The sequence below is a fragment of the Microdochium trichocladiopsis genome (genome assembly GCF_020744255.1).
Source record: "Microdochium trichocladiopsis strain MPI-CAGE-CH-0230 chromosome Unknown B0I36scaffold_7, whole genome shotgun sequence".
NCBI classification, from domain to species: domain Eukaryota; kingdom Fungi; phylum Ascomycota; class Sordariomycetes; order Xylariales; family Microdochiaceae; genus Microdochium; species Microdochium trichocladiopsis.
Window position 1 is genome coordinate 2,443,077 of NW_025763550.1, and position 25,552 is coordinate 2,468,628.

A 25,552-nucleotide genomic window follows, 5' to 3' on the forward strand; every position below is an offset into this window, starting at 1 on the left:
TCAAGGCAGATAGATGGGACGATGCTCCGGGCCGCTGTTGCCATGTTTCATCCTTAACACAGCAAGTTAAGCCTGGCCGCGCCTGCCCCCCTGTGCCTTGGGGGTATAATTACGTGCATGCGTGGCTGTATGTTCCCCAGACTTGCTGTCAGAGACATGGCCCGCCAACAGGGCTCGGGCACACGAGGCCACGAGGGCGAGAATAGGAAAGGAACCCGCTCGAGGTGTGAGTCTTGGGCCGCAGCCGAGCCACTCAGCTGTTGGACGGACCCCGGGGACATCCCTGGCGATAGCACAATACTTCATGGCCATGACTGGAGCCAAGAATTGCGCTGGAGAGCATACCGGTGTGCTGTTCCAGATCGAGCCGAACGACGAGGCCCATGTTCTCCGCAGTCCGGGACGGAAATTAACGTCTTACACTCCACCACCCCCGAGCCGTCAAAGCCATCTGGTTGGAGAGTCTGGGGCATCCTGGGATTCCCAAAGCGGCCCGCGGAGCCGACACAGCCGTAGCGGGAAAACGCGACAACCCCTGTCGACGCCTCGTTTGGGAGTTTCGATCTTGTAGGCCTTGTTCTGCACTGGTCTCCAACAACACCTCTCTGTCACAGACGTCTCGGTCTGAGACGACGCAGAGACACAGGCGAAGCTGTGATTGTCCTCACCCTCAGACAATTGGCATATTGCGCGCAAGAGGCAAGATGCGGCGAGCTGCCGCACATCTGTGCGACACTGCGAAGGCCAGTGCGTGCCATTTGCACAGGGGGGTTGTCTTCTCGCGCCATCCTCCCTGGTCCCCATTAGAACCTAGCGGCGGTCGGTTGACGCGCAGCAAAGTCTCGCCTGGGTGACAACTGCACGCAACTCGGAAGCGTAATGATGCCTGTCTGTGTTGGCTGGCGAAGCGGCCACATCCGGGGTGTGCTTCCGGCCGGACCTCGCATGGCGGTGGTTCTGGCTTCGCATCAGGATCCCTGCCAGGAACCAGAAGCCTTATGGGAGGGGCTTATGCAGCTGCTAGCTAATCACCCCAGCGCTGTTCTCTCAAGATGGTTGGCTAGGGCCGCCCTGCCCCCCAGTTTGCCTGCCTAGGGCCCGGAGCATGTTGCCAGTACCCCGGACGAACATTGCGTGAATGCGGGACGCGGAACGATATGCGAGCGGACCCGGTGGCGGAGTCTTCCGGTTGAGCACTCTAGGTCGACCTCGTCTCGTCGTGCCCCAGATCAGAGCCTGTTGGGCGATCATGCATGCATGTAAGCCGGGGGCGTGTCTGCCTGCAGTACTCGTTCTCACTGTGACCAATTTTCCTGCAGTGATCAGCACAGAGGGGCCTCGTGATCACGAGCTTGTGTGTTGGCAAGTCTTCCTCCTGCGCGCACGAGAGCCGTCCGTGCAGAGCACGATAACCGAACCGCGATTCGCGAATAACACTGTAGGATCCGGAGCAGGTGGTCCACTTTGAATGCCTGGGTGATAGCTGTCCGGCATGTGAAGACGGCTGAACATGTGGGACAGCACGAGGCTGAGAGAGTGCCTCCAGCGGTGCAAGCATGGCGTTTCAAGAGCGAGAAGTCCGCACGAAGGATTCGTGTTATGCCAAGGCACCAGGGATGTATGGGAGCTGCCGCTGGGATTTGGTTGGGCGTCTGTTGTGCCTAGCCAGTTCCTTATTGCACATCATACTTGCTTCCAGATAAATTAATCGATCGGCCTATCCTGCATTGACTGCCAGCGATCGTGTGCCTGACCCGGCCGATGTTGGTCGTAAGCCACTGACCATGCAATACGTAATGGTCGGCAGGGCGTCCCGATCTTGTGCTAAGCGTCGATTCGACTTGCGGTCGAGAGAGCACCGACGGCTTCAGGATAGTTTCAGCTGGAGATCTTCAGGGCAGGTGTCAGCTTTCATTATTTACCAGACTACACTGGTCTACAGAAAATCAAGCCTGTCTTGCAAGCCCCAGACTGCATTGTCCAAGGCCGACAGGCGCATGTAAGGGCCCGAAACGCCACGCCCCCAGGATGCCTTCTCATCCTTTCGTATAGCCCTTGTCGATCAAAGCGACGTCGCGCTATCCGGACCGAAATGAATTGCAAGTACAAAGTCTGCTGCGCCACAGCACCTGGCGGAGATTCCAAACGCCGTCCAGAAACACAGTGGCCATCACAGCCGGCGAAAAAAACAAACAGAAATGGGTATCAACAAGCTGCGTGGGTGCTTCGTCTTGGCGCCTCGCAATGCAAGACCGCAGCGTCACTGGGCGATATCTGCGCACGACCGCGGCAGAAGACAGCGTCCCGTCTAGTGAAATCATGCCATCCCCATGTCTTCATCGTCGGCGTCCTCGGTGTAAGTCGGGAGGAAGCTGGTGTCGAGCATATGAACCTCACTGTCAACATCGATGCTACTGGCTTCGCTCTCGAGCTCATTGATGCTGTGCATGGCACGCTCGAGCTTTGCCAGCTCCTTCTTCAGATTCTCTCGCTCCCTTGCGGTTGCGGCGTCCTCCTCCATGAGTCGTGCATAGGCCTCGCGTGCTAAAGAAGATGTGGTAAGCGATAGTTCACAGAGGTCTAGGGAGGGGGGGTTGGGTGAGACTTACTACCAAATGGCATGATACCGAGCTTCTCACCGAGGTATCGGTCAAGGGCATCAAGCGTGAAGGATCGGAACAACCGGGAATTGACGTCCTTCGTCACACCTTCGACAAAGAACGTGGCAGCCGTGAGGTAGTATGCCCGCACGTGGGCTGCCACCTTGATCTCGGTTGCGAACTGGTCCCTGCATGGGATCTTGGCGATGCCCTCGGCCAGCATCTTGCGCTCTTTGACCTTAGCTTCGGAGGACATGGTAGCTGGGTCGGGGCGCTTCACATCCCACGGAAGCAGGGCGTTGGCTTTCAGGCGCTCGTAGGCTCTTGCACGCTCGATAATGTCGAGCTCCTGGGTACGGAATTGATCACAGATGTCGTTGGTCATGGTGAACATTTGGTAGCACTCGGAGTCGTATAGCTCAAAGAGCCTCGCGCGTTGGAGACTCTCCTGGTCGTCAAGGAAGGCTCGCAGGTGCGTACTCATCTCCTTGTAGAGAAGTCGCGATTTGAAATCCTTCAGAGAGTTTTCCAGAGCAGCTTCGAGCTTTTTGAGCAGAAGCTCCCGGGTCTTCTCGAGGTAGATCTCGAGTGGCTCTCGCCATTTGCGCACCGCACGAAGCGAGAAGAACTCGTACACGCTCTCCGGTACAAGATCAGCGGGCATTCCGGCTTTCTTCTGGTCAAGGATGACTTGACGGATCTCGCGCAGATCAAGACCTCCACGGCCAAGCTTCGCGAAGCGAGCGAATGGTGACGGGTCCGGTGGTGGGGTTGGTCGCATGGAGGGTTGACGGATTGGGGTGTTCGCCGTTGGCTCAAGCTTGATTGGAGTCATTCCTGCCGCAGAGGGAATGTCTGGTCGTGGGCGTTTTGATGCCGGAGTCCGGATTGTTGAGTCGCTGGCGCGTGGACGCTTCGAAGGTGTGTTGGCCACACTGTCAGCGTCGGAGTCCATGAGCTCGATCGTCTGAGGCTCCTCGGTTACGTTACAACCTGGCTTAGCTTTGATGATGCAAGCTTTGAAATGTTCGTTCAGCTGATCCCACTTTGACGACATTTGCCGGTCCTTCACATCAGCCTTGACTTGACGCAGAAAGCTGCCGAAGCTGCTCATAACCTCGTACTCGACGTTGCTAGGCAGTTCAGGAAAGTGACTCAGTTGTTCTTGAATTTCCTGCAAACGTTGCTGGACTTTCACTTTGATGAACGGCAAACTGTAATTCCATATGTAAGCAAATCGCCCAAAGTCCCTCTGAGCACGGTGGAAGCAGAGAAACTTACCTTCTGCTAAAGGCTTCCCCGAGCTGAAGTGAAATGTAGTTGCGCAAAGGGTCGACTCCGCAGCGGTTAACATATGGTTCAAACTCCCTCGGCCAGGTGCTGACTCCGCCCTGGAAGAACGACTCTTCCCAATGAGTTCCCTTTTCAAGTGGCTGGTCCGGAGGCAGGGAAGTCATGAAGTAACCATGCTTAACACGTTGCTTCTTGCCCTCCACAACATCGAGCCATTGCTTCACGTTACTTTCTTGTAACATGTCGGCCTTTGTGATGACGCCGATGGTGCGATTCTGAGCGCCAGCTCTGCGGATGATTGGGAAGATGATCGAGTTTTCAAGATCATGGTTCATAGGGACTGCCCACATGATAATAGCCTCTTCCCGCTGAATGTAAGCGCTGGCCAGATTCTGAACGACCTTGACAATGTACTCATCCTCCTCGTTTCCAGGGGACAGGAACACGCCAGGGAGATCATAAAAACTCAGGTCGGGCAAGCCCGGTCCCTTCATTTCCAAAGCCACAATGTTGGGGGAAAATTGAGCATCGGTGTGGTCTTTTGCCCGGTCAATATCGACTTCCTTGGTGATCGCGCCTTCTCCAGGTACGAAGAGCTCAGGGTTCTGGTTCGGGTTGAGGATTGCGACCTGCGCCCACTTGAGAATCTCTTCGATCTCCGTGTCGTCGGGCTTTTCGATGGACTTGAAAAACTTGGTCTCGCGGACCGGTTTCTTCACCCAGGGAGGAAAGGGGTTGTTTTTCGTGACGTCTGAAACACGGATACGGCCATGCGGCTTGTAGTCGTAGTCGAGCTGCAGAGATACTGTACAACTAAAGTTCTCGACGTTGCTCGACGCCATTCTGATGTGAATAGGACAGCGAGTGCAGACACCACCGCTTCTGGGAAGGTTGAGCTCAGCCAAGCCGCTCATGAGGCTGGACTTGCCTGCCGACTGATCTCCGACGAGGACGAGCTCGGGAAGCTTTGCGACATGCTGGATGCCGAGCTGCTGCAGGTTTCCGAGCGTGTCGTTGCATGCCTTCAGTTTTGCGCCGATGTCAGCAAAAGCTGGCCTGGCGAAGCTGCCCTGGTGAGTGCTCGCATCGTGACCGAGTGGTGAGGCTGGAGTGTGCTGCCGTCCGGCCTGGCGAATCCTAGTTTCCAGGAAGAGCGGCGTCTGGTCCATTCTCGTTCTTGTGTGTGTCTCCACAGATGCTGTTGTGATGTTAGCAAATAGTCTCAACAACGAAGTCCTGGTGTCAAGAAGGTGTCAAGAGGAACTCATTGCAGTGTTGAACTTACGGGCTCCCGATCGTGCGAATGACATCGCAGCTGACTGCATGTCTAGCGGTTGATCAGGGCGAAGTGAGGGTGCTGCTGCTGGCGGCGGCGGCGGCGGAGTCCGTGGACGGGGTATAGTTGCAGACGGGGACCGCGTACGATCAGCCATGTCTGCGCCGTCAGGCACCTCAGCTTTGATGGCTGCTTGCCTCGTCACCCGTGAGGGCATGGTGACGGGCAGGTGATATTGGCGGGATCGATCTTGTGCAACAGAACTCAGTGAGGCTTTGCCAATGATACTCAATGACTGAGGTAGGTGTGTGGTTATTGTTGGTGGCGGGTGTTGAGACAAGACGACGATGCCTCCTTGCACTGCAGCAGAACGGCAGTAAGGAAGGATGCAATGTGGTATTGACGATGTCCCTCACTTGCCAAAGTGCAGCTTCAGACCGGGCGATTATGTTCTGGGACTGGCAATGGTCAATTGAGTGAGTTGGTGCAATGAGAGTCTGATATCTGCCTAGCGAGGCACTTGACTGGGTGGACGTTTCTTCTTCCTGAGGGTCTGCCGGAGCATGCGAAGAGTTGACACTCGGGCGGATCTTAGTGACTGTTAGCGCCACAAGCCAAAGTCTGGGTGAGCTGCTAACAGGTGTGATCTAAGTCGGGAGGGCGGGTTTCAGAGGCAACTCAGGGGGCTGGGAGCGGGCGGCACCCCTGTCTCGAAGCTGGGCCACTCGCCCATTCACGCAGCTGCGTCGCAATTAGTATGGCGCTGCGTGAATGGCCTGTGCGTAATGGCCTTGGGCGTCGAGCGTGTTTGCCAGTCTGCTGTGGCATCTGGTTGAAGAAATGGTGGGCTGTCTGACAACATCTGTGCTAAGGTCATCCCCAAGACTGCAGCGCGCACCTCGCGAGGATCTCACAAGTCTCACAAGTTCTTCATTCACGTTGCGACGCAATAGAATTGTGCAAGATATCTTATTTATGGGTGATCTGCAAGCTTAATCGACTCTATGGCATAGACACGACAAGCAATGGACCTTTGTACTAGCCGACAGGCCTTCCTCGATGTGCGCACACGCATTGCTGCAAGAATTCGAATAGAACACATGTACATGTGCCATACCCAGTCTATTCTGATCTTTCATCATAGTAAAATCAGGTGTGACGGGTCACATATGTATCCTCATGTGTTTTGCACACCTCTATGGTCCCAAACGTCGCTAGCTGCTCACCGCTGTCAGTTTATTGTGCTATCCGCCATTGCGCAGGGAAGCCATCTCGTACTCAACGTTCCGCCCAATGATAGGCCCCCCGTCCTCCTCGTCCCGCACACGCCTCCATCCCTGCCGCTCGTCCATCTCCGCAGAGCCAGGTGCAGGGTACGGCTCGTTGCACTCGCGGCTGCTCAGCCTCGGCCAGTACCTGCGGTACGTGAAGAATGCCACCGTGAACCCCAGTAGTGTACCCGTGCAGACGTCATAGACATCGTGCCGGTAGTCCTGGCACCGGCTGATGGCGATCATGGCTGCGCCGACGAGCGGGGCCAGGCAGACCAGGGCGCGTCCCAGGTCCTTCTTGTCGCGGAAGATCCGGAGCTGTCCGGCGAGGAACAATGCCAGGTATCCGAGGCCGGCGAACGAGAAGCTCGAGTGCCCCGACGGGAACGAGCGCCACCCGTCGTGGAGGGTGTGGTGGTCGGTCTCGGTGCAGATGTCGATTGTGACCAGCACGTTGGGCTTCGTGCCAGCTCTGGGCTTGCATCGCGAGATCAGGTCGGGGCGTGGCCGGCCCACGGTATTCTTGACAATGTCGGTCAGGAACGATGCGAGGATCAGCGAGACGGCGAGGCCGAGGATCGTGTTGTGGTGCTTGTGGAACGTGGCCCGCGAGATCGAATTGTAGACGAAGAGGAAGCCGAGAGGTATGAACAGGGCGTAGACAAAGTTGAGCCACACGGGTACTCGCTCGATCTCTGCGTGCGGGAAGGCAATGCGGAGGTCGTTGATGAAGAACATGCGGTGGAAAGGCTCGACGAAGAACTGGATGAGGAGGTAGGCCGCGAGCAGGCCAGCGAATCCCAGATAGTCGGGGGCGTATGTCCGCTGTTTGTTGTGTAGCATCGTGGTCAGCGCATTTTGTCTACGTCATGATCATCGACGTTCTGGCAACTGTGCGGATGGGATATGGGAGACCAGAGGTGTCTGGCTGTGTGCGAGGCTGCCATTGACTTACGTTCCAGAACCTGGACAGCGCCCCGAGGATGCCGCCCCCGTTGGGACTGCCTGGCGGTGCCATTGATTCTAGTCACCAGGTCCGCGCTGCACGGAAGGCAGACCAAAACATCGCGGGAATGGTCAAGAAGACACGGAGGGTTCTGCCAGCGGGACAGGTGGGAGCTTGTGGACAATGGAGTGTCTGGCCACACACACCCACAAACCAAGCGGGCCGGAGAGCACAGGGCTCTCCCTAGCGCAGCAACGCATCCTGCAGCCAATCAAGCCGTCCCTGCCCAGCCAGAAATGTAGATCCCTGTGACCTCGGCGGGAGCTCTCCCAGATTTTAAGTCTTTCACAATCCAGACTTGCCAGCACGACCGCCTTGTACGAACACAGCTATTCTGGATCGACAAGAATCCCAAGTACCCTGCGCTGGAGATCACTCGCTCCCAGTGAACAGCGCCTGGCGCATCGCTCTCCGTCTCTTGCACATTCACAGACAACATGTTGAAGTCGACTTACAAACCCTCCGCAAACCTCCCGCCGCCGCTTCCCCCGGGATGGACCGAACACAAGGCACCGACCGGCCACACATACTACTACAACAGCGAGACGAAAGAGTCGACCTACAAGCGGCCAGCAGCAGCAGCTGCCGCTGCTCCTGTACCTCCACCTCCGCCGCGAGCGGCGCCTGCCTCAGATCCGCACCAGCAATTCTTCCAGTACTCTTCCGTACCGAACCTCGCCGACCCGGCGACCGCCAACGCCTTCCTCGCAGCCTACGACCCTGCTCGGCAAAGACAGGCGCAGAACCAACAGGGTGGTGGTGGCGGCCGAGGCGGACACCACGGAGGGCCAGATGGGCGGGAGAACCGGCCACGGCCGCAGCCGACAGACAAGCCGAGGAGTCGGGTCGCTATCCCTGGCTGCGAGCCCTGGGTTCTGGTGTACACCAAGTACGGGCGGAGGTTTGCCTACAACCCAGTCAAGAATGCTAGCTACTGGCGCATACCAGAGAAGGTCATGAAGGGTGTGCTGGAGCTTGACATTAACGGCGTGAAAGAGAAGGCTGCAGGCAAAGAGGTGCCCGAAGGTCCGGGCCAGCCTGCGAAGGCGGCGCAGCCACAAGAGCAGGAGCAGGAGCAGGAAGAGGAGGAACGAGAAGAGCTGGGCTCAGACTACGAAGAAGTCGAGGTCACCGACGACGAGGACGAGGGCGCCGGGGATAATGACCACGAAAATGAAGACGACGACCCAGCGCGGCAGCACCCAAACAAGCGCCAGCGGACCGAAGAACCCACGGAAGACGACCTGCCTGCCGAATTCAACGAAGACGACATCGCCTTCCAATTACAAGCGATGGGCGAGGACTACGGCCTCGACCCGGGCGAGTACGACGACGGCAACCCCGAAGACTGGCCCGAGGGCGCCGAGGGGGAGCAGCTCAGCGACGAGGACGCGCGCGAGCTGTTCAAGGACATGCTCAACGACTTTGGCATCAACCCCTTCTCACCGTGGGAGAAGCTCATCGAGGAGGGCAAGGTGTTTGACGACCCGAGGTACACGGTGATGCCGACGACAAAGGCCCGCCGCGAGGTGTGGGACGAATGGTCACGCGAGAAGATCCAAATCCTCAAGGAGCAGCGCGAGCGCGAGGCCCAGAGCGACCCGAAGATCCCGTACCTCGCCTTCCTGCAGGAAAAGGCCACGCCGAAGCTATACTGGCCCGAGTTCAAGCGGAAATACAAGCGCGAGGAGCCCATGCGGTCATCCAGCATGACTGACAAGGACAGGGAGAAGCTCTATCGCGACCACATTGCGCGGCTCAAGCTTCCCCAGGACACTCTCCGCAAGGACCTGACCGCACTGCTGCGGGCCGTGCCGCTCAAGGATCTGAACAACCAGACACCCGTGGAGAACCTGCCGGGCCAAGTCCTCACGGACGTGCGGTACATCAGCCTCCCGCCACAGACGCGCGATCCGCTCATCGCCGCGTTCCTGCAGACTCTAGCCGGGCCACCGGACGCCGCGGAGGCGGAAGAGGACGAGGTCTCGCGAAAGAAGAGGGAGGAACGGCGCAAGCGGGAAAAGGCGCTGGAGGAGCGGGAGCGTGTGGTCGCGGAGGAGAAGCGGCGCGCGGCGAAGAAGGTGGAGCGTGGACGCGCCATGCTGCGCGAAGAGGAGAGGGAGCTTGAGCAGGCCATGAAGGTGGGCAAGGATGGGCTGCTTAGCCATCTGCTCGCTGCGCGGGAGAAACCGCAGCAGCCAACTGCAGCCGCGCCTGCGCATGAGAAAGATGCAGCCTAGGCATAGATTCAGAGCGTTTAATCACAGAAACCTGAGACTCTCGAGTCAGACTCGCCGTGTCTCTGATACGGCTCCCAACATATTTGTGTACCATAGTCACATATCGACATCTTGCACGTGATAGCAGCTTGGTTGCCACGAATTCCGGCTTCTCGTGCGAGCATAAGATACTCAAGGTCGAGGTAAGGCACAATTCTTTTGTCAACCATGTCAGACTAGCTAGCAAGCATGACCGTTCTAGAAACCCGAGAGACCCAAAAGACAAAAACCCAGATGCTCCGTTTCGCTGTGCTGGAGCATTGCCCGTTTCCATTTGTGGTGTGGCAACATGCGCAAAAACGAGCCATGTTTCCCTCATGGTGAATACATGGCGTGCGAACTAGACGATACACACAAGTCGATGTTTATGAAATGTCATCATCCAAAATGTGTGGCCACTTGTCTCCGCTTGCCTCTTCGGCGTATCATGTCGGTCGTAATCCTCGTGAAAAGCCCCAGACGTGATTGAAAGCAGGCCGGGATGCAAAGGGAAGAAGCAGGACGCCGCCGTGGTTGGTTTAAATGTCGTCGACGTTGAGCTCCTTGTCATCGCTGCTGTCCTCGTCCTCGTCTCTGTCCTCGTCGAACTCGAAGCCGGCATCGTCGTCGCCAACCTCGCCCATGAGGTCGGTCTCGTTGATCTTGGCGTTGGCCGGGAGCTCGCCGTAGGCCTTGAGGTTTCTGGCCTCGTCTGCGGAGTACTTCATGATGACATCGCCTTTCTCGTCCTGGAACTCGCGTAGTGACAGAAGGATAATGTCGCCGTTGTTGATCCAGACCTTCTTCCTCAGCTTTCCACGGATGTGTACAAGACGCATCGTGTTGGCATCATCAAAGGCACGGGCCTCAAGGCGACCGTTTCCGAGCATGCGAACAACCTGGGCGTACTCTGTGCGAAATATCAGTGATGTGTTGCAAACAGGCGTGCATCTACGGTGCACAACCTCGCGTCTGGAGCATTTGGGGGTAATAAATTGGTGTACTAACCCTGGCCATCCTCCTTGAAGACGAGCTCACGCTTGTCCTTGTCGCTCTCGTTCTTTCCACGTCTCCTGTTCTTGCCTCCCTATTATACGCGAAGAACGGCAATGTCAGCGCTGATTACTCTGTTGGCAGCCGAAGTGTGCAATTCCGATCTGCCTGCCGCAACGGCCAAAGGAAGCAGTACGGAGGGGTATTGCAGGGCGGGGTTGTGCGTCGGAGTGCTGGAGGCGGGCGCATACCTTTCCCTTGTTCTTGGGCATGTTGGCGACTGTTCACGGACCGGAAAATCGATGTGTATGTCGAGGTCGAGGTCGAGTGCAGTGTTGGGTGGTGATGAGATCAGGGCAGGAGGTCGTCAATTCGAGAAGAGGCGACTGGATGGGGCCGTGAAATGATCAAATAGTTAGTGTCGAGTGCCGCCGAGTCTGGTCTGGCGGGCGGCAGCAGCGCGACGGTGTTTGCCCCCTCTGTTTTGCAGGGCCAGTGCAAGCCCTGGGGTGTGAGTGGGGTCCTGCCTCGAAAAAACCACGGCTGTGCTGCTGGAGAAAGGTGCGCCTGCCTCACATGCCCACATTCCCGTGACTCACGTCACTCCAACGCTGCACTCACTGGCCGTGCGTTCGTCCTCATGCGCCACCCCACTCTGTGTCCTCTGGCGATCCAATAATGTGGCTGAGATTGTGGATTATCGGGGCAGCCACACCTTCACCAGCATGACGCCACATTCTCCATCAGCCCACATTGCATGCTCTGCAACACGGAAGTCCATATCACAGATAGAAGCTCAGGGCTCTGCTCATCTCTCAAATTCGAGTGCTTCTTTTTCAGTTGCTGACCTTTTTTCAGCAGGAGATTTGTGTGTTTTCTTTTGAAACTTTGAGAAATAGCCCGCTCAATCGAGATGGCAATACGCTGATTGATTCATGCCAGTTTGCACCTGCCTCGCACTCAGAGTTCCTGCAGAATGACCCTAGAACCGTCGCATGAATGCTCCCAAGCAAACGCCTTGTGCTCGCCGTTGTGCATTCGCTGCAAGACTTTCCCCTCGCCATAACCTACAAGCCAACAATTACTTTGAGAGACAACCCCGTCTTATCTGCGTCTGAAATTAGTGTTATTCCGCGATCCTTTCACCCTTAGCCACAGGCCGCGCTTTCCTTACCGGCAAGAGTTGATGCACACTTCCCACGGCCCAGAGAGTGTGGCCAGCACAATGGGGTCATGGAGCTTGCTACGGAGACGGCGAAACGACCCAGACTACAAGCTTCGTTGGCCGACACAACAGAGTCTCATCGAGTCTGGCCTCCTCTACGTGGATACCGAGGCAGAAGCCAGTCCACGACGATCACGGCGAATCAGGCTACTCGAGGCCATATCCATACCACTTTTATGGCTGAACTTGACTCTCGTACACTAGCAGGATGGCATCGACAAGCGAGTGAATGCCATAGAGTCCTCGAGACAACGCAAAGATGCTGCTGCGGAAAGTGGCCCCCTCTCAAGCCCAAAAGCTCGGCCTCCAAACCATGGTTTTAGTACTCATCCGTACGACACTGGCGTGGGGCAAGAATCGACAAGCAAAGCAGCAATTATATCGTCGACCTTGCCCCACACAGAAGCAACAGCACCTCGAGCAGGATCACCTCAGGGCGGCAAAGACCTCCAAGATGGTGTTCGCCATAATGGCTCCTAGTGCGAAAGTCATCGACCCAGCATGCGTGACATTCGACGCCTGTCGAGGCAATCCAGAGCTCGTCGCACTCTGCACGACAAGACAAAGGTTACCGAGGGCGATAAAATTGCCACGCAAGGGCACTGCCAACCCAGAGAGTCGGTGCAGAAGACAGTCGAGTTCAGCATCGAACCCTTATGTCAGGCCTGCAAAGTAAGTAGGCTTGATGGTTCTAGACGTGTCCATCCATGCAATTCTACGCTCGGTGAAACACGAAAGAACTATATGAAGGTGCTCGAAACTAGGCGTGCTTCGTCAAAGCACTGAAGACAGGCCACTGCCAAAGCAGGCTCAAAGGAGGACGCGCAGACAACACAAGCTCCTCGGGACGTGCTTCCAGAACTGCCATTGGCTGCAGTAACTCAGGGTGATGCAGGGGCTCAAGCACCGTGGAGTTAGAGGTTTGCAGCCCCTTCTTACCTTTAAGCTGCGGAAGTCCTCTCCGCACGCCACCCTACCTGTATTTGTAGGCGAAAACATCCCCGTGTCAGAGTCGAGGACCGCAGGCGCTTCGGGCAAGACTACCTGAAGCTAATGGACGGTCATTGCCGCCTCCAAGGCTCCACAAATCACCACGAGGAAGTCTCTCTATTCTGGATGCAAAATACCATGCCTGCGAGCAGATAGTCCAAGCTTCGCAAGGTGCAGAAGCATGACTGCATATGCACTTCTTAGTCTCGACATGGCTGCAAGCCCTGACCATAATGAATCCCGGGCCAGACTCCCCTTTGCCTAGTAGAGTTTCCTGATATAGTCCTACTACACCATGCTCGGTTGGGCCAAGTGGCTCACTTGCAGGGATACGAAAAGCAGCGGTGCAGGTCCCCGGTCTGGGGCCTTGTTCCTGCTGAGAGCATGCGAGGAGGCCATGGTACGTAGATGTGATAGAAGAGCGATGCTGGCGAGCCTGAATGGTATGGAGATGTCTCCCCTGCCACACCCTGCCCGTTGGACTATTATGCTTCGGCACCGATCTACGGCCCGGCACCGAACCACGGCCCCGTGGTGCTTTGCGTTGCATTCTAGGCTGGCACCCTGTGAGCGTCATCTCGCGCGTTGATGATGATAAGGAGGCTACAGCTGACGCAGCTTTGCCTGCCTGCCTGCCTGCCTGCCTGCCTGCCTGGCGAATCTTGTTACACGCACACACATCTGTTGTGGCCGTGATGCACACTGCAAGATGCGATGGTTCGGTTATCTTGACTTTGTCAGGCGGGGGTGTGGTCGGCCTCGCTAACTCGCCCGGGGCCGTCGGCTGGCCAGGGGTGAGGGGCAGCACCGAAGGCCGGCAGAGACCCCGGCCCGGGGCCAAACAGAGGCACCGCGCGCGCGGAACAGTGACGTCTCCAGGTTTTGTAAGCCATGGGAAAGGTCCACCCGCCTCCGACACACACGCCGGGCCCCTCGACAACCGGGGAGAAGGTCCCGCGTCGTCACTGAGCGACGAGTCCGCCTGCCTGCCTCTCCTCTCGTGGGGCGTATAAGAGGGGTCTTGGGGACAGCTCCGGCTGCTTCTTGGCGCTTCCTCGCGACCACCTCTCCTCCCAAGTCTGCTCGGTCTTTCTTGCTCGCCCTCGTCACTTACTTCTATACTCGCTGCAATCTGAACCATATTCTGCTCATCATGGCTTCTAACCCGCCCGGAGCTTGCTGCATTGTCGGCGTCAAGCACGAGTAAGTTGGTTTTTCCAGCTCATCTGCCAGGATAGTCGGGCACATTGCCGATCTGTAGCTCGGGCTAGTCCAAGCCAATTAGTCTGGGTAGACAGACCGAGTTATCTCTGGGAACCTGCAATGCCTTGCGCAGAGATCATTCGCGGGCATTCACAAGCACCCAAAGCTTCACTCGGGCGCCGCTGCCCAGATGCTGCTGAATTGAGCGGCCGTGTCGAAGCAGCTGCGCCGGTGTCGCTGTCACCTGTGTGGAGATTTTGAGAAGACGAGCCAAGCTAACCCAAGCTCTTCTCAACCTCGCAGAGGAACCCCCACTGGCTCCATCATCAAGATTGGCAACCGCGATGCATACCTTGCCGTGCCTGAGGAGTCCAAGGCCCAGGCCGGCGCCGCGGTCCTCTACCTCGCCGACATCTTCGGCATCTGGCAGAACAGCAAGCTGGTGGCTGACCAGTACGCTGCCAATGGCTACCTCTGTGTCATTCCCGATCTCTTCAATGGTGACCAGCTCACCACCGAAGCCATGGGCGCCCCCGGCTTCGACATCATGAAGTGGTTGGGTGAGGGGTCTGACGGCAAGAACCCTCACACTCCTGAGGCTGTCGACCCCATCGTCGTCGAAGCCATCAACTGGCTCAAGTCCGAGAAGGGCGTCACCAAGATCGCCTCGGCCGGCTACTGCTTTGGTGCCAAGGTAAGCTGCCTCGATCTCTGTGCACGCCGTCGTCCTCCTGGTCAAATAAGAACCATTGTCACTAACCACCCTCTAATTCATAGCCACTCGCCCGCCACGTCAAGGACGGCATCAACGTCGGCTTCTTTGCCCACCCCTCGTTCGTCTCCGAGGACGAGCTCAAGGCCTTCAACGTGCCCCTCTCCATCGCCGCCGCCGAGATCGACAACATCTTCACCACAGAGCTACGCCACAAGTCCGAGATCATCCTCAAGGAGAAGGGCGACCCTTACCAGATCAACCTCTACTCCGAGGTTGAGCACGGCTTCGCCGTCCGCGCCGAGCTCAGCAGCAAGCAGGCCCGTTTCGCCAAGGAGCAGGCCTTTATCCAGGCCGTCACCTGGTTCAACACTTGGTTGTAGACGCAGCATGACGATTTTTTTTAGTCTCCTGATAGTTCCAAGGCAATTACCCCAGTGAATACAAAGAAATCTGTGAAAGAAGATGGGATTGCAGAATGTGAATTGAAGGTGGGGTTACTCGCTTTCGTACCAAACCGGGGCAAAGTGAACGACCAAGTTGGAAGAACTGCACTGCGCCTGCTCTTTCTGATTCCACGGTCTTCATTGATGCGCAAGGGAAGATTTTCGTGCGTGTCCCAGGCTGTCCAATTTGACTGAAAATGCTGCATGTCCGCTGTAGATACCGATCGCTTAATCATGCGCTCGTCACATTCCAATAGCATTTCTGTCCTTACACAATAACCTTGAACAACAACTTGTTGCATTTGCTGATTGATAAATGAACCCACTGCACTCACGCAAGCAGACCCCGGTCACCAGTTTAAAAGGCAGCTATCAATCCCTGTTCATAGGGCGGTAATATTCCCCTCGTTGCCGTCATTGTTGTGTTCGATCTCGTCAAGGTTTTTCGTCGTTCGAGGGGAGGGGAAAGGTGGGGCAATATCTTCAATGCCTGATCATCGTCATCATCGGCCTCATCGCCACCATCATCGTCATGCAAGGTACCCGACGGAAGAGGAATAAAGAAAAAGAGGAGCCTTTATCTATTTCCCGCTGCCCGGGGTTGCCACTGCCGAGAGGCGTGCATGCATGTTCCACATACCCGGCACTCTGACCAACTATCTCTGATAAGTCAGCTTCAAATTCGGGGAGGGAGGGCTTACGAAAAGGCAGGTCTCGCTCGCCCCCATGTGTGTCATCAGTAGCGGATGGTCATAGTTACTTGTCTTTGGCATGCTGCACTGGCTTCGCGGTTTTGCGGGCTTGGGTTGCTCTTCACTCGGAGGTTACTTTGGGGCGAGAGACCTTGAGACACGTGCGCGGGACCAAGCGGCTACAAGTGCTATTGAATTATTCACAAAACAACTCCTGTGTCTTCATAATGAATGGAACAAAGCGTGTGTGGGCAAAGAATGGAGTAATGCAAAGGGCAGTCGACGGTCGTGGTTGTTGCTTTTAAAACAACGGCAATGGGCGAGTGGTTCATGATGAGTATTATAAAGTATTATGCGTCTTCACCGTACGTCAAAATCTGAAAACTCGTCGTTGTGAGAGCAACGGATTTAGGAAGGCCGCATCGCAAATGGTTGAAGCGCGCAAACTTACGCGGGGTAGGGGGAGGTGCAGCAGCAAAGTACGTTGACATCAGCCCTTCTCCAACCCTCCTCTCGGACGTCACCAGTGCAACATCCAACCTGACGCTCAACTCGACGACGACTGAGGCCTGCAGGATCCGGCTCGCTGAAGCATGCCGAGACTTGCTGCTCCAAGGCAAGCACCACCGGCGAACAAAACGACAATCATAGCTTGAAGCGATCAGTATTCTCGTACCGACCTGAAAGTCTTCCGGTGCTCAGCTATCAAAAGCGCTGACAACATCATTTGGAATGTTCATCCTGTCTCGCCTTTTTGCCCGTCACTTTACAACCGCGCAGCAACTCGTCACAACCCTCTCTCGAAGAAGCCGCATCAAACATGACAAGCACAGCGTCTCGTGGCGCAGCTGATGCCATCTTCCCAGACGCACGTCGGGATATGCAAACAACCTCGGCCCCTGCGCCGTCATCATCGACAACGACGAACGCTGGTGTCACGCGGCGCGTCGTAGCGGCCTCGTTCATTTTCAAGACGTCCCCCGATGTTGCTGCGAATGATGCAGGCGCAGGGGACACGCCTCCTGTTTCGAGTATAGAACAAGTGGCCCTTTTCCGCCGGAGTGGGAAAGTGAGGACATACCAGTAAGCCGATAATCTCGCCTCTGTTTTCGGCCATTCCGGGAAGGATCCATGTGGCATCGCCGTGCGAGCACACAACAAGCGTGCGGAATCGGGCTCCAGGCTGGGATTCTTTGTTTCGTCATCTTCCTACGCTTGAAGCACCTCGATGAGGGCATGTTGGCTGATAATTCACTTATGAAATTCCAGGCATAAGCTCGCTCCAGTCAGCGGGAGCATGGACGCAAGCCTCGACAACAACAATCCTCTGCTCACCGCGATACGTGAGATTAGAGAGGAAACCGGTCTCGTCGCATCTTCTGGGAGCAGTCCCCAACGACAACGCGACGACCTGGAGCTGATCCTCGCCGGCAAGCCATATCGGCTTCTCGATGATGAGATTGGCCGGGAGTGGCTGATTCATCCGTTCTCCTGGCGCCTGCGGGGGGAAAGGGGCGAGCAGCGCATCACGATCGACTGGGAGCATGAAGGGTGGGAGTGGCACGACCCGCTCGCCGTGAGTGACAGCGAAGCCTTTGGCGGAGTGCCGAAGCTGGCTAAGAGCCTGAGGCGCGTGTGGCCTGCTGCTGACCTCGGGGCCGTCGCCGGGAGGTTGCTGATGGCTGGGCTGCGAGAGCTGAAGGATGACCATGATAACGGGGCCAGGCAGCTTGCCACTCGCGCCGTTATGATTCTGAAGGACGTGGTGGAGCATATGGACATGGCCCAGGGAATTTACCACGTCGATAATGGAGACGACAATAATGACGAGAGTGAGAGGTATTGGGAGTCATTGCGAATGGCAGCTTGGCATCTCTGCGCCAATGGCCGCCCGAGCATGGGAGCGGCCATCACGTCCGCCATCCTGACCAGCCTCGCCCGGATCGAGCCCGTCGTTGCCGACGAGACGACTTCCCTTCCCCAGAAGCAGAACCAGATTCTCTCAATCCTCAGCGACCAAATCACCGAGCGGTCAGCCACGACTTCGCTTATCCAGCAGTCGTTCCAAGATTACATAGCCCAGCTTATCCGCGACAAGCACGCCGCCCTTCACAAACAACAAGAACAGAGTCCAGACACCAACCGGGGCAAAAGACCGGCAATATCGGTCCTCACCTTATCCCTGAGCTCCACAATCACGGGCTCCCTCCTCCAGATCCTGCGCACTTGCGACGTACACCTGGACCTCCGGATCCTTGAGTCCCGCCCGAGGTTCGAGGGCGTCACCTGCGCCGCCAAGCTCCTGGAAGAAACACAGCAGCAGACTCAGGCTCGCAACGACAAAGAGTCCAGCAGCAGCAGCAGCAGCCCCGCCGGGGATGAGAAGAAGAAAGGGTGCGGCACTCTAGAGATCTCCATCTTCCCGGACGCCGCGGTCTCGCATGCAGCGCGGGACGGCGTGGACGTGGTCCTGCTCGGCGCAGACCGCATCAGCGCCGGAGGGGACGTGAGCAACAAGACGGGCTCGCTTGCCGCGGTGCTGTGTGCGCGGGAACTGTCGTCTTCGTCTTCTTCTTCTGAGGAACACCCTGCGGTGAAGCCGTCGCCCCGGGTCGTCGTGCTGAGCGAGACGGATAAAGTCGCCAGGTCGGGCGAGAAGGATGGCCATGTTGTCGAGGAGAACGATGCCGCTGAAGTGACTGCCGCGTGGTCCTCAGATGCGGACACAAAAGTCGCCAGGGTCGAAGAAGTGTTGTCTCGTCTGACCGGCCGCAATGGACGAGGAAGCGGTGTGAGTGCGGAGAAAGACGCCCGGAAGAGTCAAGTTGTTGTGAAGAACATCTACTTTGAGTGGGTTCCGTCGCGGCTCGTGGACGGATATGTCACAGAACTGGGAGTCTGGTCTACAGAGGACATTGCACAGAGGTCGGCGTGGATTGGCGAAGAGGAGGAAAAGTTCTTCGGTGGCCTCTGAGTAGATTCCCCCACCACTACAATGCCAATTCACCTCCATTCCACTGTCAAACATCTAATATAGTGATACATCAGGGTATGTAGATTTTCCACACATCTAGACCTCCCTTTTCTCTACCTGCTTACTCGGCAGCCAAGTTCGCCAGACTCAGTCCCGCAACAACGACCAACACGTAAAGCTGACCCAGCAGAGCACCACGTCCCAGCCGACACTGCTGACAGCCGGGTGCTCGTAGAACGCGCCCCTGATCTCCGCCAGCCCGCCGCCTTGCTCCAGCACGTTGCCCGTGGTCCGAGTCTGCAGCAGGATCGCCATGACGACCGCAATCAGGCTGGGCTGCGCGAGCTGCCGCGCCGAGCGGATCTGCTTCTTCAGGAGCAGCGGCGCAAAGGCGAGGACATGGGGCGTGAGCAGCAGCGGGAGGAACCACGGGTCGCTCATCATCCCGCCACTCTGCTTGGAGTTGTTGTTGTTGTTGTCCTCACTGGTGGTGGTGCTGCCGCCCTCCGTGGCGGCGAAAGACGACGGCAGGGTGGCGGCCACACTGGCAAACGTGAGGCCGACAATGGCGTACGCGAAGAAGGTCGCCGGGTCGACGAGCCGCGAGTTTGCGTTCCACTTTGCGCGGCCCTTCAGGGGCTCCTTGGGGACCCACGGGGACAGGATCATGGCCAGGAAGGACAGGTTTGCGGCGAAGGAGATGGCTACGATCTGCCCGAGCAGAATAAATGGCCACAGGGTTGGGATGTTGCGAAGGGAGCCTGCAGTTCGCATGTCAGCTCTGGTTGGTTCACTCATTCTGTTGCTTCACCAGGGGATAGATGTATGCAATGTTGGAAGGGAACGCCCATTTCTCCCAGGGCCATGCATGACACGCAACCTGAGCTAGAGAGCAAGACATACCTTCAGTCCCGAGCACGAGGGTCCACACCGAGCAGAACCCAAAGATCTGCTGTGTCCACCAGACTCGCGCGTCGCTGGCCATGGCAGAGCCCCAGGCCAAGCTGAACAGCGACGTGTCCTTGAGCCAGGCGCCCAGCTGCAAGCCCTGCAGAACACCACCACCACCACCAGCGGCGGCGGCGGCCGCGGCAACGACATCAACGCCCTTGGTGGCCGCCCACTCGCGATACGAGTGCGCAAAGAACGCAAACATGTAGTACCACGTCGTGCCCAGGCTCGCGGCGGCCAGGACGCTAAAGACCCGTATCCGCCGGCGGAGCTGGGCCGCAGACAGGAGGGCTTCGTTCTGCGCCTGCTGTTGCTGTGTTGCCTGTGCTGACGAGGAGGAGGAGGAGGAAGAAGAAGAGGAGGAGGCCGCGGCTGCGAGTGTGCTGTTGCGCTTGTACTGCGCCCTGATGATCACCACGGAGCGCCATGTCAGCAGCGCCGCGGTCGCCATGTACCCGCCGAATATGGACAGGGACTTGACGTTGCTGGGCGCCTGGTCAAGGGGTGGCGGTGGTGTCGACATGCTGACGGCGTAGAGGCACGGGAGGGTAAAGGCGGTGGCTCAGAGGGGTTGAGAAGTGCGCATAGACAAAGGCTAATGTGCCATGCGCTCTGACTTGAAAGTTTCTGCGATTTGGTATAAGTGAGCTCCTGCCGTGGTGTGGTGTTGAGTGAGATTTCAGAGCAGGAGTGCAGTTGTGGGTGCGCACCGCCGGTTCGTTGTGTGGAGAGAGATTCCCCACCTCCAGAGTACTTTATTACGCAGGGCGGCCCCCTCTTGGCCCAGGACCAAAGGCAGGCTGTTTTCACTTGCCACCATTGTTAAAGTAACCAAGACAGAGCCCGACGAGGAACAGCCGGACGGTTAGAAAATAACAATTATCGAGGATTTAGATTTGTTCCCGGACTGGTATTCACGATATAACAAGGAGCTCTATGACAAAACCACAACAACATTCTGAATCACGGTGCCTCTCAACCGAGGGAGAATCCCAGGGCAGCTTAAAAATGTAGGTAGAAATCGAATCGTGTACAGTAGCCTGGGACCCAGGTTCCTTGACCCTAGCCCGTGGCTGAAACCAACGCCAGGGGCAATGCCGAATCTCGCACTCGTTGTCTCGCCAAGTAATTTGTCAAGACGCCTCAATCAACCCCACCATCGTCAATGGTTCTATCTCTCCTAGCGGCAGCTCCAATCTTGCCTCCATGCTGCATAGGTGAGCCCTGCTCACAAGTATACAGAAATGAAGGCGTGCATAACTCATGCTTTCCACATGCGACTAAGCTCGCGGCGAAGGCATGGCGTATGCGACAGTCTCAGGCCCAGCTTCAGCTTGCCCTAAACCACCAAGAAGGAGTGAGCCAAGTTCATCCCAATCGATGGTTGTACAGCTGGAAGTCGTCATAGTCCATCCAGCCGTGGAGGACACTGTACAGCGCATTGTTGTTGTACGCAAGCTGCGGGTGGAGCGTCAGCAGGCTCTGGGGGATGTCCTGGTTGAGAATGTACCCGACGTCGTAGGCGGTGGTCACCGCCGTCGCTGCGGCGCCCTGGTTGAGAGGGTGTTGTTGTTGGCCCATCTGCTGCTGCTGGGAGGACGATGAAGACGAGGATGCCCCCCGGGCAACAACAGGCTGTCTCCGCGGTGCCGCAGAGGTCGAGTTCGCTCTCGCCGATGACGAGCCTTCGTGGTTCGCGTCAAACATCGCCTGGTCCTCCATGTTCTGGCTGCGCATCCCCTGGTCGTCCAGAGTCTGGTTGCGGAGACGCTGGATCAACACCTTGAGGTCCTCGAGCACCCGCGCGCAGTCCTTCGGGTAGTCACGCCTCTCGCCGTAGGACTCGTCCTTGAAGACGTTAATGACGAACAATATGTCGAGCGAGTCCTGGGCGTCGAGGTTGTCGTCGAGCAGCTGGTTCAGCAAGAGCACGATGGCCGCATTGAAGATGTGGTGCAGGTCCTGCGACAGCAACTTCTTGCTCCCGGACAATTCGCGCACCCAGCGGCCGAGCTTGATGTTACTCCTGGCGGTTGCAATGCAGTCCTGAATGTGTTGATACTGCGGATGGCCCTTGAGGCTCCAGTCGCGCTCGATGAACTTGTCAGCCACCGTCTTCTTGACCGCCACGAAGAATATTGGTCTTATCGTCAGAATCAACAGCTGTGTTTCCGAGTCAGTCCATCGTTCGCCAACCACAGTGAGACCGCTACTGCGTACCTGATTGTGGATCATGTGAAGTTCACAGGCCGCCCGGTCGTAGCTTTGTATATCGGACAGAGTCAGTTCTGGGGGCAGATTCGCCTTCCAGCGACTCAAAGAAGCCAGGGCCCGCTCGATGCGGTTCGATGTGGTCAGGCCTTCAAACTCGTTGGGCGCTATCCGATAAGTGTTGCAGACAATGTATCCGCAGATCTTCATCAGCTCGACATGTGCCTTCAGCCCTTTGGACGGCGGCAGACCTCTCTGGTCCTGTGCTGGCGGCAGCTTGATGGCGTCGTCCACCAGACACGGCGGCCGGCCCATGAGGCAACTGAGCCATCTGGAGATAGCAACACCATTCCGTCAATGGATGCTCTGTTCGTGATGAGGGAGTTATAGGATGCACATACCTGTCGAGGATATATAGCGTCCAGAAAGCTCGTCGCCCTTGCTCATCGACCCAGCCACCAATGTGTACGCCGTGCATGACCGCCAGATGTATACCCCAGCTCACGTACATGTATGCAGCATCACGGCGGTTCATTTCAATGAGGTACAGGGCCATCAAGGTCAATACGGGAATGTCACCGACCGAGCTGTTTGTCGTGTCGAGGGGATTACCGAGGAGCTTCTTCGCCCGGGCAAAATGCACCTCGCCAATCTCGTCCGTGCCGGACGACTTGGTAGGCATCTCGAGCTGCGAGTTGAGCGCGAACGCGGCGTGGAACAGCGCCAGGCGCCGGAGAATGCGCGCGTCGGTGTTCTGGTTAAAAGTCATGGCGTCAAACATGGAGGCATCGAGGTTGCCCCAGTAGTAGATGCCTCCTGATGCGAAGTCGCCGCCGCCATCCTGGACAAAGAAGCTCAAATGCGTCATCATCTTGGACATGTCTTGCTTGGTGGGCAGCACAGTTGCGTCGACGTCTGGCTCTTCCAAGGGCCTCGAGTCGCCCGTCTGGTACTGCCCGAGCGAGCTGAGAAACTCGACGCCCGAGTTGGGCACCTTTGGCCAAGCGAGCGGGAAGATGGTTCTCATGAACTCCTTGACGAGATCTAGGAACGTGGCTCCCGACGTGGAGCCGAGGTAGCGCTGAGTGCCATCAGGGTCCGCGAGCCACCGCCCGTCGTTTTGCCCCGGTTCCTCCTCATGCGAGTCTGTAGCTCGCGTGGATGCTTCACTGCTGCTCGGGTGGTAGGTAGACTGTTGAGCGGCCCTGGCAAGCAGCTCATGCCTCCTGATGGCATCTGGCACGACCTGCTCGAGGCATGAGAGGAGCTGGTCACAACGGGCACGGAGAGCATCAATCTCTGCTCGCGGGACTGCCACCTTCTCGACGGGTGCCGGGTACTCGCACTCCCTTGTGCCATTCTTGCACTGGGCACACGGCTTCTCGCCAGAGCACTTGATACGGCGCAGATTGCAGCTGTTGCAGCTGTGGTTTGTTTGAAAAGCCGCCGGGCGGTAGTTAGCTGACTGCGGGGCGATTGCTTTTGGGTTGCGCGGGACCGAGCCGACGGGGTGTGCAAGGGTTCGAATAGAAGCAACAACAACAGAGACCAACAAAAGAGAGCCAGACTTACGCCGTTGCGACTCGTTTCCGCTGCTCGGGAGGCACCTTGTGTCGCCGGTGGTTGACGGGCAGCCGGTGCGCGGACGAGTTTGCCGTCCCTGCGGATCTGCCCATCGTGAAGGAGGCTCTCCCTAGTGTGTCGGTTGGGGCAGGACTCTTTTCTTGTCGGCGGCGCAGAGGGTCACGCCGCTACGCGAGGGGGCATTTGAGGTTTAGTGGCAGCGAGTGCAGCTGTGCCGGGTCTTGAGGGTTGGAAGCTCTGGTGTTGCAACCACGGCTTCGACAGGCACAGAGACGGGCGCCGTGAGCCGTGGACGGTGAAGCCAGAGGCTGACGGGCTCGCGTTGCTCACGGCTCAGGTCGAGATCGCGAAGAGCGTGACCGGGGGCGTGATCTTATTTTTGGCCCCCCTGGGGTGAGAGAGCAGACAGGGCCGGGCAGGGGACGCCGCCCGCCGCCGCACAACATCGAGGTTGCCATTGCATGCGGCAACGTTGTGAGGACAGGCAGGGAGATGCTAGTCTAGCTTGGGGGCTGCGGCGGGCGCGCAAGTGAGCCAGCACAGCCGCTGCCAGCCCCGGCTCGTGGTTGGTGGTTGGGCGGTGCAGCGACATGGGGGGTTGCTGCAGAGCTGAGAGGCCTGCTGTCCCCAGCGTGGCCAACTCACGCCATGGCAAGGACGGCATGGGGAAGAGGGGGGGGCGAGGCGCAAGGCCCGTGCCGGCCGCCGTTGAGGGGGTCGCCAGGCTGCTCCTCCATTCATCCACCTCGCCCGGGCTGACTTTGTGTCCCGTCCCCCTCTAAACAGGTTGTTGCAAGAAACGAGAGCGGGTGAGGCAGCTCGCAAAGAGTGCAATACGAACACGGCATTGTCTCTAAATCAAAAAGGGCGTACCGCCTGCTGCCTAAAGTAACGTACTGAAAGTACGTACGTTAGCCGTGACCAAGTAAACCAGCCTGACCATGGCCCCCCACGTTCTCCTGTGCCCGTCGATTGTCTCCTCTAGAGAGTCGATCGAGCGATTCAATGTCTTGCCAAATATCTTTCTTCAGGGGGCCTCCCGGTATAGCAGGAGAAATACCAGGCAGGAGCAACTCCATAATGTGGTTCCCCGCCAACACTTCGAAATCGTACGTTTTGACGGGTACTCCCGACAGCACCTTGGCAAGATGTGGTTCGAATTGCCAGCCAGTCGTTTACAGTCGGTGTAGATCTTGTAGATTTCGGGCCAAGGCACAAAAAGTGTTGCAGTCCAACGAGGAGCTCAGGCACTACTACTGCACTGGGGTGGAAAGGGCGAATACCTTACGCAGCGTGCGTATTGCAGGCAGTGGATAGAGGCCCCCTCACGGGCAGTGCAGTGGCCACTCCAGAGGGGTGCATGGTGCATTCAGACAGCGCTAATGTGGTTGAATCGCTTAAGCCCCTTGGCGGCTACCACGGAGAGTGGCGCTAAGCAAAAGCCTCTCTTTCTAGAAGGTCCCTGCCATGCGGAAAAGGATCCGATAATGTTCATTGTGTCGTGCCATGCTCGGGTACCCGTGCCGTTGGCCTTGTTGGTGCTTTCGAATCATGCCATGATCTGTGGTCACACACGATTTAGTATAGCGCAATCCGCTCGATTCGGTTACCACATCCTCGTCAGCTCCCGGCTGGCGCCTCGCGACGGTTGCTTCCCGAGTGGGCCAGCTGCGTTTCGAGCACAACAAGACCCTATCAGTGAGGAGACTGGACGAGATGGGCATTGCAATAGGCTGAAGCAGTTCGTGGGAATAGCACCTTCATGCGAAAGACTGGCAAATGTCAGTGTCGCAACATTTGGCTTTGTCAAAGATCTATGGTAGTGACGGGTGGCTATTGAGCTATTGGGTCGCCAGGATTGGCGAAA

At 57.3% G+C, this 25,552-nt stretch overlaps 9 protein-coding genes across 9 annotated transcripts; 4 read left to right on the forward strand and 5 right to left on the reverse strand.

Moving 5' to 3' along the window:
• The first annotated feature begins 1,306 nt into the window (after positions 1-1,306).
• On the forward strand, positions 1,307-1,911 carry B0I36DRAFT_328288 (uncharacterized protein). The gene has a single exon (XM_046154575.1). It carries the CDS (start codon positions 1,511-1,513, stop codon positions 1,706-1,708), a length of 198 nt encoding a protein of 65 aa, XP_046010734.1. The 5' UTR covers positions 1,307-1,510; the 3' UTR covers positions 1,709-1,911.
• A 406-nt stretch (positions 1,912-2,317) lies between these two features.
• B0I36DRAFT_246304 (P-loop containing nucleoside triphosphate hydrolase protein) lies at positions 2,318-5,062 on the reverse strand (the record flags this gene model as incomplete). Its single annotated transcript, XM_046150221.1, has 3 exons — positions 2,318-2,544; positions 2,610-3,814; positions 3,882-5,062. The coding sequence occupies 3 exons, from the start codon at positions 5,060-5,062 to the stop codon at positions 2,318-2,320; spliced, it is 2,613 nt and encodes an 870-aa protein (XP_046010735.1).
• A 985-nt stretch (positions 5,063-6,047) lies between these two features.
• On the reverse strand, positions 6,048-7,626 carry B0I36DRAFT_328291 (PAP2 superfamily protein). Its single transcript, XM_046154576.1, has 3 exons — positions 7,396-7,626; positions 6,448-7,265; positions 6,048-6,387 (listed from the first exon to the last, which is right to left on the reverse strand). The coding sequence occupies exons 1-3, from the start codon at positions 7,456-7,458 to the stop codon at positions 6,384-6,386; spliced, it is 885 nt and encodes a 294-aa protein (XP_046010736.1). The 5' UTR covers positions 7,459-7,626; the 3' UTR covers positions 6,048-6,383.
• A 257-nt stretch (positions 7,627-7,883) lies between these two features.
• On the forward strand, positions 7,884-9,686 carry B0I36DRAFT_247691 (uncharacterized protein; the record flags this gene model as incomplete). The annotated part of the gene is made up of 1 exon (XM_046150327.1): positions 7,884-9,686. The coding sequence occupies one exon, from the start codon at positions 7,884-7,886 to the stop codon at positions 9,684-9,686; it is 1,803 nt and encodes a 600-aa protein (XP_046010737.1).
• A 557-nt stretch (positions 9,687-10,243) lies between these two features.
• B0I36DRAFT_246700 (uncharacterized protein) lies at positions 10,244-10,791 on the reverse strand (the record flags this gene model as incomplete). Its single annotated transcript, XM_046150246.1, has 2 exons — positions 10,244-10,614; positions 10,713-10,791. Coding segments are annotated over 2 exons (450 nt in total), but the record flags the coding sequence as incomplete, so codon positions are not given.
• Positions 10,792-13,575: 2,784 nt separating this feature from the next.
• On the forward strand, positions 13,576-15,550 carry B0I36DRAFT_328297 (putative cytoplasm protein). Its single transcript, XM_046154577.1, has 3 exons — positions 13,576-14,115; positions 14,419-14,809; positions 14,893-15,550. Exons 1-3 carry the CDS (start codon positions 14,066-14,068, stop codon positions 15,208-15,210), a joined length of 759 nt encoding a protein of 252 aa, XP_046010739.1. The 5' UTR covers positions 13,576-14,065; the 3' UTR covers positions 15,211-15,550.
• Positions 15,551-16,785: 1,235 nt separating this feature from the next.
• On the forward strand, positions 16,786-18,939 carry B0I36DRAFT_365069 (uncharacterized protein; the record flags this gene model as incomplete). The annotated part of the gene is made up of 2 exons (XM_046159082.1): positions 16,786-17,048; positions 17,235-18,939. The coding sequence occupies 2 exons, from the start codon at positions 16,786-16,788 to the stop codon at positions 18,937-18,939; spliced, it is 1,968 nt and encodes a 655-aa protein (XP_046010740.1).
• A 73-nt stretch (positions 18,940-19,012) lies between these two features.
• B0I36DRAFT_145605 (uncharacterized protein) lies at positions 19,013-20,732 on the reverse strand. Its single transcript, XM_046148433.1, has 2 exons — positions 19,843-20,732; positions 19,013-19,700 (listed from the first exon to the last, which is right to left on the reverse strand). The coding sequence occupies exons 1-2, from the start codon at positions 20,411-20,413 to the stop codon at positions 19,087-19,089; spliced, it is 1,185 nt and encodes a 394-aa protein (XP_046010741.1). The 5' UTR covers positions 20,414-20,732; the 3' UTR covers positions 19,013-19,086.
• A 526-nt stretch (positions 20,733-21,258) lies between these two features.
• Positions 21,259-23,777, reverse strand: B0I36DRAFT_365071 (uncharacterized protein; the record flags this gene model as incomplete). Its single annotated transcript, XM_046159083.1, has 4 exons — positions 21,259-22,053; positions 22,111-22,432; positions 22,503-23,525; positions 23,674-23,777. The coding sequence occupies 4 exons, from the start codon at positions 23,775-23,777 to the stop codon at positions 21,259-21,261; spliced, it is 2,244 nt and encodes a 747-aa protein (XP_046010742.1).
• Positions 23,778-25,552: the final 1,775 nt, after the last annotated feature.

Excerpts from the sequence above, each read along its gene's own strand:
- B0I36DRAFT_328288 (XM_046154575.1), top strand. The coding sequence starts at position 1,511 with ATGTGGGACAGCACGAGGCTGAGAGAGTGCCTCCAGCGGTGCAAGCAT.
- B0I36DRAFT_328291 (XM_046154576.1), bottom strand. The coding sequence starts at position 7,458 with ATGGCACCGCCAGGCAGTCCCAACGGGGGCGGCATCCTCGGGGCGCTG. Across the intron at positions 7,266-7,395 it reads CGCTGTCCAGGTTCTGGAAC|CGGACATACGCCCCCGACTA; the intron begins GTAAGTCAATGG and ends CACAACAAACAG.
- B0I36DRAFT_328297 (XM_046154577.1), top strand. The coding sequence starts at position 14,066 with ATGGCTTCTAACCCGCCCGGAGCTTGCTGCATTGTCGGCGTCAAGCAC. Across the intron at positions 14,116-14,418 it reads ATTGTCGGCGTCAAGCACGA|AGGAACCCCCACTGGCTCCA; the intron begins GTAAGTTGGTTT and ends TCAACCTCGCAG. Across the intron at positions 14,810-14,892 it reads GCTACTGCTTTGGTGCCAAG|CCACTCGCCCGCCACGTCAA; the intron begins GTAAGCTGCCTC and ends TCTAATTCATAG.
- B0I36DRAFT_145605 (XM_046148433.1), bottom strand. The coding sequence starts at position 20,413 with ATGTCGACACCACCGCCACCCCTTGACCAGGCGCCCAGCAACGTCAAG. Across the intron at positions 19,701-19,842 it reads CCTCGTGCTCGGGACTGAAG|GCTCCCTTCGCAACATCCCA; the intron begins GTATGTCTTGCT and ends TGCGAACTGCAG.